At 36.0% G+C, this 18,042-nt stretch overlaps 1 protein-coding gene across 2 annotated transcripts in view; it reads right to left on the reverse strand.

The window, feature by feature from the left end:
* The window catches only part of LOC126480995 (phosphatidylserine synthase 2-like), a 214,381-nt gene that overhangs the window by 141,276 nt on the left and 55,063 nt on the right, over positions 1 to 18,042 (reverse strand). For both annotated transcript variants that reach the window (XR_007587496.1, XM_050104440.1), the window contains exon 6: positions 17,342 to 17,460. Coding sequence is in view for 1 of the 2 variants with exons in the window: in XM_050104440.1 (XP_049960397.1) it covers positions 17,342 to 17,460 (119 nt within the window). In the remaining variant the exon portion in view is untranslated. The remainder of the gene's footprint in view (positions 1 to 17,341; positions 17,461 to 18,042) is intronic.

Consider the following 18,042-nt stretch of genomic DNA (forward strand, 5'->3'; position numbering starts at 1 on the left):
TGTTTCTGACAATAACAAGCACAAAAAAAGTTTTTTCTATCCATTTTAGGCCCTATTTCCTATAGAATGCAAAGTTACCCTTTCCACTAACAATAACTTGCAAAAATATCTTATTCACAATCTCAAGCCCACAGTTGCTACTATACACAGTTCAGGGATTTATGAAATCACTTGTGATATTGTCCTGTTAATTATATATGACAAACTGGACGATCTTTCAGCATCAGGTACAAGGAACATTTATTGGGGACAAGAGGTACTAATCTACATCATTCCACTTTTGCTGATCATCTGTTAATTTCCGGCCACAAACTGAAAAGTGCTGAAGAAATTTCTATTTTGCATACATAAAGGAAAGGTCATAGGCTATATGTACTTGAAGAGGTGGAGATTTTCAAACCTATTTCCAAGAACGATGGGCTTGTCCTCAATGAATAGTTACAACTATGTAACAAAATTTTTTTCCATGGCTTTAATACACTACTTGTAGAATTTTGATTCCTTTATTTTTTTTACTATGGTTTCCCACCTATAATTCCAAAACATCTTTTTCTTCAAATCTCATAGATGTATGCTGCTAAAGTTAACTTCATGCAGATATTTCTTGGATTGTGCAGCTGTTTGTATAAATATTCATTAATGTCCTGTGTTTTACATAATGGTAATTTCTGTATAGCCTAACAGATGGCTCTGTTATACTTAATTTACTTGACTCCTTTGTATTTACAAAAGTACTTTAAGCTCTCTTACTTTGTATTTTGTTTTTATAATTAAGTGTTGCTTAATTCAATTACTTCTATTACAATGTCTCAAATGGGCACATTTCACTGTCAACGCCAGATAGGCAGTGCAGCTTGTATTGCTTTTGTGACAGCAATGTAAGCCACTGGGTTGATCAGTCTGATGATGTTCCTAGCAAGGCATCAATGCCAAAGAATTGCACATGTTTAATTTTTGATCTAACCATATCTGTTCAAAACTTTCACCACTGCTTCCTCACAATGCAATTTTATGTAAATAACCTTTTATGCCACGAAAATTGTCATCTTGGTTAGTAATTTTGTCAAGCTTAATTTTCTATGTATTGTTTTATAGGATTTCTTAAAATTTCATTCTGATAAAGACATTCCTAGAGGTGTCAAAATCTACGTCAATGTTATTTACAACTGGTTGGCCATGTGATTCCTATCCTGAAACTTATATACGGTTGCTGAGAGACACCCATGTTTAAAACTGTAAGTGATAAGTTTTGAATGACTGTCGAACACTCTGTGGTTTAAGAAATTCACTGAACACACTCACATGTAACATAATTCATTCTGTACAAAAGAAAATTTATTTTGAAAGTAATTCCCGCAAACCACCATTCACAATGTTTTCCTGTGACCTGTTCAAACTTTAAACAGTTCAGCTATCATATTAATCGAAAACAGTTTGTTGTATTGCACAGTCTTTGCCCTAATGCCTTTGACACATTTTCCTGTCAGCAGACACTTTTGTGTGTACTTTCTTTTGTTGTTGTAAATGGTGTTTTATTTTGGTATTATTCTCTCATTTATGCTTTATTGCTGCAGTATTATTCTGCACTTTCATGCTAAAGTAAAATTCTTTGTGAACTGTCAGTTCTCACCAGTCACAATTACAAAAATTTAAATGAAAACTAAAACAATGAAAAATTCCTGGAATTCAACAAATTCCTGGGTTTCTCCCGGATGAAAAAATTTCCACACTTCTCTTGGATTTCCCTGGGCATATACACCCTGTCAAGACTTGGATTTTCATTCTAACTGCTGAGCCTTTAGAAAAGTAACACTGTTCAGGAAGACACTGGATGCTCAAGTTTTTCCATAACAACTTCTATCACACTACTTAGCACATCCAATTCTTAATAGAGGATTTTCTTATTCCATTTCCATATGTGTCCTCTTTGCACAGCAACTAACGATGATACCTGACCTGCCCTCATAATATAAGTGTATTAAAAAAATATACAACTTTCAATATAGTATGCCAGTCATTACGATGTGCTTTCTGGTGGTGCCTCCAGCAGCAAGTTTTCAGCACATTCCACTGCCTTCACTTATTTTTAAGCTGCAGACATTGAAGTAAGTGTCTACACATACCTAAAGGAAAATTCAGTTGAAATAATAATAATAATAATAATAATAATAATAATAATAACAGGAGAAAAAGTGGTTGACCAGTACTGCTGAAACGAAATGATGTGATCATATGACATTATTGGGCACGAGATGTCATCTGGAGTTGCTCGTCTGCCTACTGCAACACTTTTAAATCTGACACCACTTTGGTGACTTATGAATTGGTGGTGATGAAATGATGATGAGAACAGTACAACACCCAGTCCCCAAGAAGATAAAATCACTGACCAGACATGGAATCGAACTCAGGGCCACTACACGGTAGAGAGCCAGGCTGACCACTAAGCAGCTGCTAATACACACATTTAAAAGTGAAAACGCAAATCCTAAATAACAGAATTACTAGTCCTTTTCTTCGGATGGAAAGATGAGTTTGTTGAGGAAGGTTAGAAAGAAGCAGCACGCCACTTACATCCCTGAATGAGAGTGATCCACCTGTCGCGAGTATGAGGAGAAACAATGAGTGTTGATGAAAATGATGAAAAAAAGGTTTATAGCAACATTTAAATTACTTAGAAATAAAAAATACATGAAAGGTTCAGTGAGCTGCAAACCTACAAGCAGTTCAAGTATTTACAGGTGATAGAACAATAGTCAGTGAGGACCTGTGACTTGGACAAGCTTCCACATCAATAGATAGCTAAACAATGGAAAATAGAGGATGGAATGCAACAATATCATGAGAAGGAAAGTTGCCACTCATCATATAGCCGAGATGCTGAGTCGCAGATAGACACAACAAAAAGACTCTCACAATTAAAGCTTTCGGCAAATGGCCTTCACCAACAACAGACATATTTACGCGCGCGCACACGCACGCACGCACGCACACACACACACACACACACACACACACACACACACACACACACACACACACACACACACACACAAAAACTAACCTTACATCTGCACAAGGAACTGCAGTCCACCATCCAAAAACTGATCCCGACCTTATAACCCTACCTACAGACAAAGGCGCCACCACTGTTGTTTTGACCCGCAAGGATTATCTGGTGGAAGGACTCTGCCAGATGTCAGATACTTCCACCTACAAACCTTGGCACAGTGACCCCATTCCATTAATCCAGCAGGATCTCCAGTCACTACTCAAATCCTTAGGCCCAACCCAGAACCTCTCTCCGGAGTCTATCTGTCTACTCACCCCTACCACTCCCTGCACTCCTACCTTCTACATCCTTCATGAAGTCCATAAACCTAACCACCCAGGACGCCCCATGGTGGCCGATTACTGTGCCCCCCCCCCCCCCCCCCTCTGAGAGAATCTCTGCTCTCACAGACCAACATCTTCAACCTATTACCCAGAACCTAGCCCCCTATATAAAAGATACCAAGCATTTCCTCCACCGACCCTCCACACTTCCTGTCCCTTTACCACTCAGAGCCCTGCTCGTCACTATTGATGCCACCTCCCTGTACACTAACATTCCTAATTCCCATGGTCTTACCACTATTGAACACCATCTTTCCCAACGCCCTTCCGAGTCGCCATGACCAACTATATCCTTACCCACAATTATTTCTCCTCTGAAGGCATTACCCACAAATAAATCTGGGGTACAGCTATGGGCACCCATATGGCACCATCCTATGCCAACCTATTCATGAGCCATCTAGACCAATCCTTCAAAAAAAAAAAAAAAAACAGAATCCTAAACACTTCATTTGATTCAGATTCACTGATGACATCTTTGCTATCTGGATTGAAGGTGAGGACACACTATCCATTTTCCTCCAGCACTTCAACTACTACTCCCCCCCCCCCCCCCCCCCATTTGCTTCACCTGGTCCTACTCAACACCTCAAAGATGGCTACATCAGTACATCCATCCATATCAAACGTACTAACCACCAGCAATATCTCCACTTAGATAGCTGCCATCCGTTCCATACCAAGAAGTCCCTTCCGTACAACCTAGCTGCTCATGGTTGTCGCATCAGCAGTGACAAGCAGTCCCTCTCAAAATATACCGAGGATCTCACCGAAGCCTTCACTGACTGTAATTATCATCCCAACCTACAAAAACAAATATCCCGTGCCTTATCTTTAAAGTCTCGCACTAAACCCCCCCCCCCCCCCCCAAGTCCTACCGTCTGGACATAGAGGAGCATTCCCCTTGTAACTCCATACCACCCGGGACTGGTGCATCTGAATTACATTCTCCACCAGGGTTTCAAATATCTCTCGTCATGCCCTGAAATGAGTAATGTCTTGCCCACTATCCTTCCCACCCCTCCCACATCCAAAACAAGAACAAGATTTTCGCGGAAATAATCAACAAAATAGAGAACATTTTAGGGATCAAAATCACGGAAATTTTGATAGAGATCAGTACAATAGAAACTACCAACAATCAGGTAATGTTTGGCACAGGAATGGGAACAGAAATGTTGATCAGAGACATTGGCAGAACCACAATCAGCAGTTCAAACAGGAACCAGTTGTAATTCAGGAAATAAAAAACGAGCAGACGTCCCCTTGAAGGTCCGCAAGGTTGAGGCAGAAGGTGAGCATGATGAAAGGGCCAATGAATGTGACTATCATAAACCCAAACATGACAGTTCCAAACCTAAGCTATCACATGAGGTTATTAGTTGTTACTTATTGAAAAAATTTCAGGAGGAAAATAATGATGATATTGATAAAGATAAAATTTTCAGTAAACAAGAACGTACAGTAGATAAAAGTAATTGTGATTCATTTAATTTGACAGGGTTTTACACTTGGGCAGAAAAGAACAACACTTTGTCAGATGATGTAATTTGTAGTAGTTCAGAGATGTGTGAGAATGAAAGAGAGAATGCATGCTGTGAGAATGAAAATATTGGTGAAAGGGATCTGGTAACTTTAGAAAGGGGAAATAATATTTTAGGGGATAATTTGAATGTGTACGACCTGAATATGTATAATGATAATGATGTTGATGATAAAGTTGATAATGATGGTAATGGTATTGATGATGATGTTGAGGAAAGGTGTTTCATTAGCTTAAATAGGGAGTTGGGTATACACATGGTTGAAAATGGATTAAATAGTGAGAATATTATAGAAATTCCCAGGGATGTTACCAGGATGAATAAGGCTCGCAAGCAGGGTGTATGTGAAAGTGTGAATTTTGATGTTGTTGGTAAGGAATCTGACTACACAGATAATGATGACACATGTATAACTTCTAGCCTAAGTGAAACATTTACAGATACTAATGACACACACACATTTCTTATGAATCTATGGCTGAACAGTAAACTATTTCTTTTGACAAGAACTTTAGGAAGATGCTTATTAATGTATGTGAAACTATATGTCCTGAGTGGTGGAAAAAGATGAGACATTTTATTTTTGAAAAGCTGAAGGATAAGTACTTCAATAGTATACAATGTGATTTGGATGAAAATTCTTGGCTATTCGAGATAATAGAGAGTACTAATGACAATTTTGTATCTTGTGCAAATTTTATAACTGTGACAAATAATACATGTAATGATATACCATATGATTCTGATAAGTATAGGTTTGGGGAAATTGAAAGTGATTTATTACATGAGGATACAGGTTCCGAGAAAAGTGATCAGTTTTGCAGTCCTTATATAAAAGTTCAAATTGGGTCATGGATTGGTAAATGTTTAATTGATACAGGAAGTGAGATCTCAGGAATATCTGAAAGGTTAAGCAAGAAATTGAAAGTGGGGAAAGATTATGTTGAAATGCCAGTTGTTGGGGTAAAGATAAAAGGTGCTACTGGGAAGAGCAATAAATTGATAAAAAGCCAGGCTTTAGTGACATTTTTAATTGAAGGCAAGTTGTTCACACATGGATGTTTTGTAATTCAGGAATTTAATGAAGATTTTCTTTTGGGTATGAATTGGATAGTAAAAGTAAATACAGCATTTGATTGGGTTGGAAGAAAACTTTTGATGGAAACTAGTGAAAGGGAATACATTCAGAAAAATTTTGTGAACACACTTGGTGATCAGAGTAATGGAAATTTTGACAGTATCAATTTACTAAAAGAAAATAGATTGGAGAATATTGAAATTCATAGATTTGATACTGATGAAGTTGAATTTGGGAATTTAGTAAATTTGAAAATTTCAGAAACACAAAATTTATCTGGGGAGCAAAAACAACAGTTAGAAAATCTGCTGTGGGAATACAGTGATGTTTTCAGTGACATACCTGGTAGGGTAAAGGGTTATCAGTGTGAGCTTCAGGTAAAACCTCATGAACCATTTTTCATAAAACCATACAGTATTGCAATATCAAAAAGACCTGCTGTTGAGAAAGAGCTGAAAAAGATGGAAGGATGTAATATAATAGAAAGGAGTATCAGTGCATATAATAATCCTCTAGTAGTAGTTTCGAAAAAAGATGGTGGAGTAAGATTGGTTTTGGACTCTAGACACTTAAACAAAATTTTGTTCAGACAGACAGACCATCCCAAAAATATTGATGAGTTACTCTATAAACATACTGATATAAAATATATGTCAAGTTTGGATCTAACTTCGGGTTTTCATCAGGTACCACTTTCTGTTAATTCTAGAAAATATACTGCTTTCTTGTACAATGGTAATAGTTACCAATATTGTGTTGTGCCATTTGGGTCAAATTCTTCTGTTTCCGAATTTATAAGAGCTTTGGATCATGTACTGGGGCAAAGAACTTGCATCTAAACTGATAATTTATGTAGATGACATTTTTGTTACAGGGCAAAATTGGGAGGAACATTTTTTGATTTTGAAGTCAGTTTGTGAAAAACTTAGAAAAGGGAGGATGACATTGATATTAGAGAAATGTAAGTTTGCAGTTTCTGAATTAAAATTTTTGGGTCATGTTGTCACAGACAAGGGAATTTTGGCAGATCCAGAAAAAATTAAAGCAATTTCAGAAATTCCTGTTCCTAAGACAAAAAAACAATTAAAGTCGTTCTTTGGGTTATGCGGTTATTACCGAAAACATGTAAGTGATCAGAGTCTGAATGCACCATGTTTAAGTCAGTTACTTAAGAAAAACACTGTTCGGGTTTGGGATAAAAGTTGTCAGGAAGAGTTTGATAAAATTAAGCAAGAGTTGAGGATGCAACACTTATTACACAGACCTGATTTTAATGTACCATTTTGTTTGAACACTGATAGCAGTAATTATGGGCTTGGAGCAGAGTTATTTCAAGAAAGAGTAGAGAATGGAGTTAAGATACATTGTACCATAGCATTTGCAAGCAGAATGTTGCTCAAGCATGAGAAAAATTATACAGTCACAGAGAAGTAACTTTTGGCAATTCATTGGGCTTTTACAAAATTTAGAATTTACCTTATTGGACATAAAACCATAGTATTTTCGGATCACATAGCTTTGAGTTACTTACAAGAGTGCAAATTATACCTCAGTAGATTGACCAGATGGGCAATATTTCTGCAACAGTTTGACTTTGAAATCAAGCACATAAAAGGTTCTGAGAATGTAGTAGCTGATTCACTTTCAAGGTTACCAATTGGGGGAGAAAAGGAGATTTTTGAAAAAGAGGAGGAAAAGCAATTTAAAAGTAGATACCTGAAAGGGGTGGAAAATGAGAAAACAATTAGAACTATGTGTAACAAAATTAGGAAAAATCAAAATTTAGATCAAAGTTGGAAATTAATCAAAGAATGTATAGGCAAGAAGCGGTATGAGAAACTTGATAAATTTTACAAATTACATAACGGGATTTTATTTCGGAGAACAGGTGTAGATTCTGATAATTGGAAACTGTGTTGGCCAGAGGCAGATGCAGAAACGCTGATTATTTACATACATGAAAGTTTTGGTCATTGTGGGGTACAGAAGCACATTCAAAAGATACAAGAAAACGTTTATTTTTACAATATTGGAAAGAAGGTAAGAAAAGAATTGGCAACCTGTGACAAATGTCAGAGAGTTAAAGTGAGCAATCAAAGACGTGGTGGAGACATGCAAAACATTATTCCGGAAAAACCTTTAGATCTTATCGCTGCGGACTTATATGGAATGTTACCAAAGAGTAAAGGTGGTCACTGTTACATATTTGTTATGGTAGATGTATTTTCAAAATTAATTAAACTATATCCAGTGAAAAAAGCTACTAGCCATGAAATTATAATAAAAATTGAAAGAGATTATTTTGCACAGGTGGGAAAACCAAAAGCTACCGTATTTACTCGAATCTAAGCCGCACTTTTTTTCCGGTTTTTGTAATCCAAAAAACCACCTGCGGCTTAGAATCAAGTGCAAAGTAAGCGGAAGTTCTGAAAAATGTTGGTAGGTGCCGCCACAACTAACTTCTGCCATCAAATATATGTAGCGCTACGCAGGCATGCTTTGCATGCACAAAGCTAAATACTGGCGCCAAAACCTCTGCGTCAGTAAATAAATTAAAAAAGAAAGTTGGAGGAGGAGCTTTTTTTCTCCGCCACGAGTTTCAACCACTGCATTTTCATACATTATCCAACGAACTAAATACAAATTCCGTTTTGTTCATCTTCAAATGCAGCAGCATTTCAATGTACTACGAAAATCCGACTGGCAAGACTGTTTGGGATGTTTGTCAATATGGCCAACTCTACATTCTGATTTCTGAATTTTTTTCCTACCTGTGAGAAGAGATGTTGCTAATAGGAACTATTATGAATTGTGAATCACATGCAGTATTCTCTTTACCATAAGAATAATACGAATATAAACATTTTGCCATGTATTCTTTCATGTTTGCTGCTATCTCATTTAAATCCTGTCTGCCTAATAAACTACGAAACTAGAGTGAGACAACAGCAAAGGCGGAAGAATATAAATATCATGTCATGTTTATATTCGTATTATTCTTATGCCTAATAGTGATACAGTCTGAAATGAAGCACAGCAATTGACTAGATTTTTAAATCTAAGATGACTCTAAGTTCTGTGCAGAATTTAATGTACTAAAGAGGCGTCTGCAAAGATTTTCAAATGGAGAAAAATTTCCGCTAAACTCTCATTCAGAACATCTTCTATCATATGCAGTCTATTATTTGGTTCTTGTTGATCATTATCAAAGAAAGCAGTATTGTAAGTAACAGCAAATAGCAGTCTCTTGCCATTGTTTCGCCAATAAGACGATTCCTTTAAAAAAAAAAAAAAAAAAAAAAAAAAAAAAAAAAAAAAAAAAAAAAAAAAAAAAAAGCAGCGGTAGCATGCACAAGAGCAAGCCATGCCGCGAGCGGCGACAGGTCGTAAACACTCATTATCAGCATGCGACAAACAATGCATAACACAGCACAGTAATGCATTTTCAGCTTAGAGTGACGTAAACACCTATAACAAAGAGAACGGCACTTATCAGATCAAAAAAAATAAGCAATCAATTCAAACCAGACGAAGCACGCGAAAAAGGAAGGGTACCCGTATAAATACAGACGGAGCGCCTGACGCATAGCAATGGCTACCTGGTAAAGCTAACTGCTAAGCTTACGACTCAAACCAAACAACTGTAGCTGTATTGTCATTCATTCGACCTAAATTGTGTTTCATATTACAATGGACCAACTTTGTTTCGATTTGGAGGTGCGGCCTAAAACTTTTCTCTCCCCTTGAATTTAGAGTCTCAAATTTCAGGTGCGGCTTAGATTCGGGAAATTTTTTTTCCTTGATTTCGAGTTTCATTTCTCAGGTGTGGCTTAGATTCGAGTAAATACGGTATATTATCAGATAATGGTTCACAGTTCACCTCTAAAATTTGGAAAAAGTTTATTGAAAGATCAAAATTGAAGCATATACTTATATCTGTTTATTCTCCATCCACCAATCCTGCAGAAAGATATGAGGGAAATTGGGAGACTTTGTAGAACCTATTGTAGCCATAAACATCCAACCTGGTTTGAGCACATTCGAAATTTTGAAGATATTATGAATAGCCTACAACATAGTTCCACAGGATTTTCACCGTATGAGATTATGTTTAATATCAGACCTCCAAATCTTATATCAGAACTTATTGAATTTCCTAAATGTACACCTTTAACTATGCAAGAGAGAGAGAAGATATTGTCAGGGAAACTATGAGGGAACAAGGGGAAAAGAGGAATAAAAGACATAACAATAGGGTAAAATTAACCACTTTCAAAATTGGGGATCTTGTTCTGGTCAAATCTCATGAAAAATCAAGAATGTTACCTTCAGAAATTAAAAAATTCTTTGATATCTATATTGGACCTTTTGAAATCATAGAAAATCCACACACTAATGCTTATCATTTGGTGTACTCTAAGTCAAAGAAATAATTTGGTCTCAGGAATGTTGTCTCTTTGAAACTATATAAACAGAAAACATAATTTCAAAATTTAAATAACCTATTATCATGTAAAACAAAAGTCCTCCACTGGAATATGCTTGTTAGAACAAAAACTACCTGTACAACCAAGTATGTATATTTGCATGTATAAATTAATAATTTGAAGTCACATGTTAATTGAAACTGATGAAAAAACACTGTTGTAACAAAGAATGAGAGAAAGATTTATTTTTACTTTTTTACAAAAAGAGTCTCCATAGTGAGCATTTCTGAATTTTTCTATTTTTTTGGAAGATAAGTCTTCCCTGTGGGTGAAGGCATGCATGTGAGGACATGCATGCAAAGATATAAGTTTCAAAACCAATTTTAGATAAAGCCTCATGATATATGAGTAATTTATTGTTCTTTATACTGATGTTGTGGGGAGCGAAAGTACTCTTCACAAGAATGTGACTTGTAGTAATATTGTAGTAGAGAGGCAAATGTACATAAATAATTGCAAAATAAATAAATAAATAAATACAAAATAAAAAAACATGAGTAAAAAATATATATAAAAAATTTAAAAAGAAAATCATAAGCAAAAAAATATACAAAACAAAAAAAAAACAAGAAAAAAATACAAAAAGAAAATCAGAAGTAAAAATATATAAAAGGCAAATATATAGAAAAAAAACACTACTCTATATATGTCCAGTATCATTTTTTATTGTACAATATGTAAGCAAAATGAAATTAATATTAATATGGAAAAAAAAATTAATTGTGAGAACCAGTTGGCACAGTGTGACCAAGGAATTGTAGATATCTTATTCTAGCAAATGAGTTTTACCTTTCTATTATTTTCATACCTTTCTATTATTTTCAATCTGTATGCTGTATGTTAGAATATTTCTCATGTATGTTTTATACCATGTATATTTGTCATGTTAAATAATTTCTTTACTTGAATTTTTGTGTATGAGATTGATGGGGAAGTATCATTGCAACAACAGCCAGTAACAAGTCCACAGGTTCAAAGAGTCCAAAGTTGGAAGAGGTTATCAGACTGCATCATTAATGTACTAATTGTGTAATACAGATCCATTACTGAGTGTGGTCGGGATTTTGTTGTATATGTTCATAACAACAAAAGCCCTGGGGAGCAGTTGTAATGGATCTGGGAGATGTGTTATTTTCTACCGGATTTGTCAATACCAAATTGTAAATGTTTTCTTATATTTTTTGTCAGAATTTTTTATTATAATTTGCCTTATTATATGTTAATTTACTTATATTTTTGAGAGTGAAAGCATATTGATTACTATTAGTAAATGTGACGAAGAATATCAAAGAGACTGATTACAAGTGGAAGCTTGTGTGTTGTGTAAAATGTCTTTGACGCTGGAGTCGTCTTTGACTGTAGTCAGCCGGCAGTGAGCTCGGCAGTGAGCTCTTGGTTTGTGTTGACGGTAGAACAATGTGCAGGTCGTCGTCATAAATAATTTGCTAGTGAACAGGAAAAAGTGAATTATGTTACTACTTTTTTTTATATAAACTTTAAGAAGAAACCACATTCGAAGAAATGGTATTTGAAGCACCAAAAATGAGGCAAACGCATTGAACCAGGTCGTTTCTGCAGCCGACGAAACTGCATTGTGGAATCATACTTCCACTAGACAACTGAAGCCAAGACAAGTATCACCTTGTAAACATTTCACAGAAAAGGAAGTGTCATGAAATATGCCAAATTTAAGTAAATAAAAAATAGTGAGCATATTTCAACACCCACCACAATAGTACAAGTTTATATGCCAACTAGTTCCGCAGGTAATGAGGAGATTGAGGAAATGTAAGATGAAATAAAAGAAATTATTCAGAAAGTAAAGGGAGATGAAAATTTAATAGTCATGGGGGACTGGAATTCGATAGTAGGAAAAGGAAGAGAAGGAAACATAGTAGGTGAACATGGAATGGCGGTAAGGATTGAAAGAGGAAGCTGACTGGTAGAATTCTGCACAGAGCATTACTTAGTCACAGCTAAAACTTGGTTTAAGAACCATGAAAGATGGTTGTATACTTGGAAGAGGCCTGGAGACACTGAAAGATTTCAGATAGATTACATAATGGTAAGACAGATACTTAGGAACCAGGTTTCGAATTGTAAGGCATTTCAAGGGGCGGATGTGGACTCTGACCATAATTTATTGGTTATGAACTGTAGATTAACACTGAAGAAACTGCAAAAAGGTGAGAATTTATGGAGACGGGACCTGAATAAACTGAAAGAACCAGAGGTTGTAGTGTGTTTCAGAGAGAGCATTAAGGAACGACTGACAAGAATGGGGGAAAGAAATACAGTAGAAGAAGAATGGGTAGCTATGAGAGATGAAATAGTGAAGGCAGCATAGGCTCAAGTAGGTAAAAAGACGAGGGCTAATAGAAATCCTTGGGTAACAGAAGAGATATTGAATTTAATTGATAAAAAAAGAAAATGTCAAAATGCAGTAAATGAAGCAGGCAGAATGGAATACGAATGTCTCAAAAATGAGATCGACACAAAGTTCAAAATTGCTAAGCACAGATGGTTAGAGGACAAATGTAAGAATGTAGAAGCATATCTCACTAGGGGAAAGATAGATACTGTCTACAGGAAAATTAAAGAGACCTTTGGGGAAAAGAGAACCACTTTTATGACTGTCAGGAGCTCAGAAGGAAGGCCAGTTCTAAGCAAAGAAGGGGAAGCAGAAAGATGGAAGGAGTATAAAGAGGGTCTCAACAAGGGCGGTGTATTTGAGGGCAATATTATGGAAATGGAAGAGGATGTAAGTGAAGATGAAATGGAAGATATGATACTGGGTGAAGAATTTGATAGAGCACTGAAAGACCTAAGTCGAAACAACTCTACCATCTTGTGTGCAAGATGTTTGAGATAAGTGAAATACTCTCAGACTTCAAGAAGAATATAATAATTCCAACCCCAAAGAAAGCAGGTGCTGACAGGTGTGAAAATAACCAAACTATCAGCTTAATAAGTTACGGCTGCAAAATACTGACACAAATTCTTTACAGACGAATATGAAAACTGGTTGAAGCCGACCTTGGGGAAGATCAGTTTGGATTCTGTAGAAATGTTGGAACACATGAGGCAATACTGACCCTACAACTTATCTTAGAAGATAGATTATGGAAAGACAAATCTACATTTCTAGCATTTGTAAACTTAGAGAAAGCTTTTGACAATGTCAACTGGAATATTCTCTTTCAAATTCTGAACGTGGCAGGGGTCAAATACAGGGAGTGAAAGCTATTTACAATTTGTACAGAAACCAGATGGCAGTTGTAAGAGTCGAGGGGCATGAAAGGGAAGCAGTGGTTGGGAAGGGAGTGAGACAGGGTTGTAGCCTATCCCCAATGTTATTCAATCTGTATACTGAGCAAGCAGTAAGGGAAACAAAAGAATAATTTGGGTCAGGACTTAAAATCCATGGAAAAGAAATAAGAACTTTGAGGTTTGCCGATGACACTGTAATTCTGTCAGAGACAGCAAAAGACCTGGAAAAGCAGTTGAACAGAATGGATGGTGTCTTGAAAGGAGGATATACGACGAACATAAACAAAAGCAAAACAAGGATAATGGAATGTAGTCTAATTAAATCATGTTGTGCTGAGGGAATCAGATTAGCAAATGAGACACTTAAAAGTAGTAGATAAGTTTTGCTATTTGGGGAGCAAAATAAGTGACGATGGTCGAAGTAGAGAGGATATAAAATGTAGACTGGCAATGGCAAGAAAAGCATTTCTGAGGAAGATTAATTTGTTAACTCCGAGTATAGATTTAAGTGTCAGGAAGTCTTTTCTGAAAGTTTTTGTATGGTATGTACCCATGTATGGAAGTGAAACACGGATGATAAATAGATTAGACAAGAAGAGAATAGAAGCCCTCGAAATGTGGTACTGCAGAAGAATGCTGAAGATTAGATGGATAGATCATGTAACTAATGAGGAGGTACTGAATAGAATTGGGGACAACAAGAATTTGTGGCACAACTTGACTAGGAGAAGGGATCGGTTGGTAGGACTTGTTCTGAGGCATCGAAGGGTCACCAATTTGGTATTGGAGCACAGCGTGGAGGGTAAAAATTGTAGAGGAAGGCCAAGAGATGAATACACTAAACAGATTCAAAAGGATGTAGGGTGCAGTAGTTACTTGGAGATGAAGAAGCTTGCACAGGATAGAGTAGCACCGAGAGCTGCATCAAACCAGTCTCTGGACTGAGGACCACCAGACATGAACTTATTTCTGTACTCAAAACTCAAAGTCACATTTAATGAACATTATTTTCGAAGCATATATAACATGTATTAACATCTGAAGAGGGCACTGTGTCATCTCAAATAATGCATAACAAGCGGCATTCAAACAAGAACAAATGCCACGAACTGTATGTCACCAGATAAGGGCATAATTTTAAAGGGATCATGCATAAAAATCTGTAAGATAATATTTGTACATGCCAGTTTGTCTTTTCTGACAAATCTCATGCAAATTAAATAGTTCTCATATGCAGTGTTGTTCTCCCTACAACTATTTCATTTTCAATTTCTTCGTACCCTTTTCTACAAAGTTCTTCAATAATTTTATATGGTTTGTTCATTCACAAATAAAATTATGTCTTACTAATTAGCACAAGCCTCTTCCAATCTAACGCTGAGCAGCATATAAATACCCACAATCATTTATTTCTTACCAGAGTGGCACATCTTACATTACACAGCCTACTGGAACTGATGAATTCTGGTGCGTGAAATACAAACAGTACATGCTACTGCTGCAAGCTGATAATCACTGAATGCTGCCTCAAGCATGGGCACACTATAAATTATGTATTATCAGACAAAGTGAACTGGTAAAATGGCCACAGTGGCAGCATTGTCATGTTTACACCAAATAAGCAGGGAGAGGAGGCAGTAATAGTACACACTCAATTAATCTTTCAAGTGGCATACTGTCACACACTACACATCTGTACATGCCACTGAATGAAGTGCCCATTTAGAACAAGAACAGAAATGGGACATACAATACAGCTCTTCTTTGCTGCTCACAATACTTCACTGGCATCATGAGAAGAATTGATAACCAGAGTTAACAACTATTTTGCAGGCCTGTTGGAAACTCATTTTCGAGATGGGATCAAGGTACTGGAACATCATTGGATGAAGTGTACTAACCTACAAGGAGACTACATTGAAAAATAAAATGTTTCAGTGATGTAAGTATTTTTTTCTATTCAATTCCGAGAACTTTTACCCTCATATAATCACATCTTTCTCATTCTCATTGTTGATAAAATTAATTATATTAACTGCAAGTTGTTACAGTCTTCTAAGAAGATATTTTCTGCAGTTACTTTAGATGCCCGCACTATAAGGTAACAGTGTGCACTACTTTGAACTGGAACATGACTGTACCTCATCAGAAGACCAAGTCAATTCATGCAACAGCCAGATAATCGCTTAGCCTTGTCAAGCAATACAAAGTAAGGTTATGGCATATGCTGACTAACCGTCTGCATGAAATAAGGACAAAACAACAACGAACAACATGAATTCAGAACAGACTAACATTGTGATCTACAGAGCTCTTGATGATGGAAGCTGGATAAAATTAGATTTCTCAGTTTATTTTCATTTTCTGGTGGTCGAAAAGTCATAATTACACATCAAGGAGGAAGCAAATAAATAAAACACATGGAACAGGGCTGGTCTGAAAATCCTAAGTTTTTAAAATTTCTTCACAAGAAGAAATGCAAGAAACAGCAAAAACAAAGAATAAAATATGAAGGTGGCAATATGACACAGGGGCAAAAATTAAATGAAAACTAAGATGTATATTCCATGCAACTAGTAATGATGAGTCATTGGGAATAGAGAGGTCAAAGATAAGTGATGAAATCATCATGAGGTACAGAATAACAACTTAAGTGATGTTGTTTCAGAATACATTTTACTTTTCTTAAAAAATGTTTATCTTTGCTTGCAGAACTGTTATAACTAAATGTTTTGTTTTAATCTGTTATGTTCCAAATAGGTTCATCTTATTAAGCTTTACTTTGTTCTACAGCCACTCCATTACCTCGGTCAGAAAAGGAGGAGATTGGTGTTCAATGTCCCAATGACAACGAAGTCATTAGAGACTGAGAACAATCTCAGATTAGGGGATGATGGGGAAGGAAATAGGCTGGGACCTTTCAAAGGAACCATCCTGGCATTTGCCTGAAGTGATTATGGGGAATCACAGAAAACCTAAATCAGGATGTCCAGATGCGCGTTTGAACCGTCATGCTCCCGGATGCGAGTCCAGCTAACCACTCTGCCACCTTGCTCGATTTTGGTCAGAAAATACGTTCTCATTGCTTCATTATACTGAACTTTTTTTACACTAGTGTCTATAGGTTATGAAATAATTTATACACAATGCCTTATAAGCACTTATTCTGATGGCAATGGTTTTATCAAGAATTTATTACCATTTGTGAAAATTCATAAAACAAAGTCAAAAAATAATAATAAGATGACTCCATAAAAGTCTGTCATGTTCTAGAACAAACTCTACAATATTTTGATTTTATTTTTTGTGACAGTAGCCTCTGTGGTCATGTAACTACTGCAACACGCTGCCTTCTATGTGAACACAATATAAATGCTGCAAGAAATCATAAGAGATATAAGGAAAACTTTAGACAGGTGTGCTCCAGTCTATACAGCATTTTAAAAGAATACACAGAAACGGGGGCCTTGTGTCTCTAACATATATCACTTGTGCATTAAAATAAATAGCTCCATTGCAAAGTTATACTTTGAAGATTTAAATGTATAATATTTTCTGCCAAATACCTGTATGTTGGGATGCCCCATAAACCTCGCCAATGGTATGTCTTCATGGAAAAGTAGTTTAATGTTTTTATTCCAAGATAGATGCCAAGTCCATTACAAACCAGGGCATCTAATATCCACTGTTAAAATAAACAAAAAATACATGAACATAAAGAAATATCTAACAAACCTAAAAAAAAAATAAGCTGAGCTTAGTGTTACAATCATTACTTCATATTAACAAACTATAACAACGGTACAGCTTTTAAATTAACATTGCAGCATTTAAATTATGATGAAAATGATTGGGGGACGAAATTAATTTAGAAGCTCCTAGCAGTAATGTCTGAAAAGCTAGAAATAAAATAAAGACAAAAGACTTTCAGTTATTCCATAAGAATGTCAAAACGGTTTAGCACTTTTCCCAGATAAAAAACACTGAAAGGCAACAAAACAGAAATTCCACACACACCATTAGAGATTTGCCAGTATTTTTCATCTTTGCTAGTAGGTGAAGTAAATGCACTTGAGCAATATTCTAGGATGGGTTGCACCAGTGTTTTGTAAGCATCTTTTTTCTGACATGATTGCATTTTCCTAATATTCTACCAATGAAGCAAAGCCTGCTACCTACTTTACCTGTGACTGAGCCCATGTGATCAATGGATTTCATATGCCTAAAATTTTTACACCTAGGTATCTGTATGAACTGACTTATTCTA

The sequence above is a fragment of the Schistocerca serialis genome, chromosome 5 (assembly GCF_023864345.2).
Source record: "Schistocerca serialis cubense isolate TAMUIC-IGC-003099 chromosome 5, iqSchSeri2.2, whole genome shotgun sequence".
NCBI classification, from domain to species: Eukaryota; Metazoa; Arthropoda; class Insecta; order Orthoptera; family Acrididae; genus Schistocerca; species Schistocerca serialis.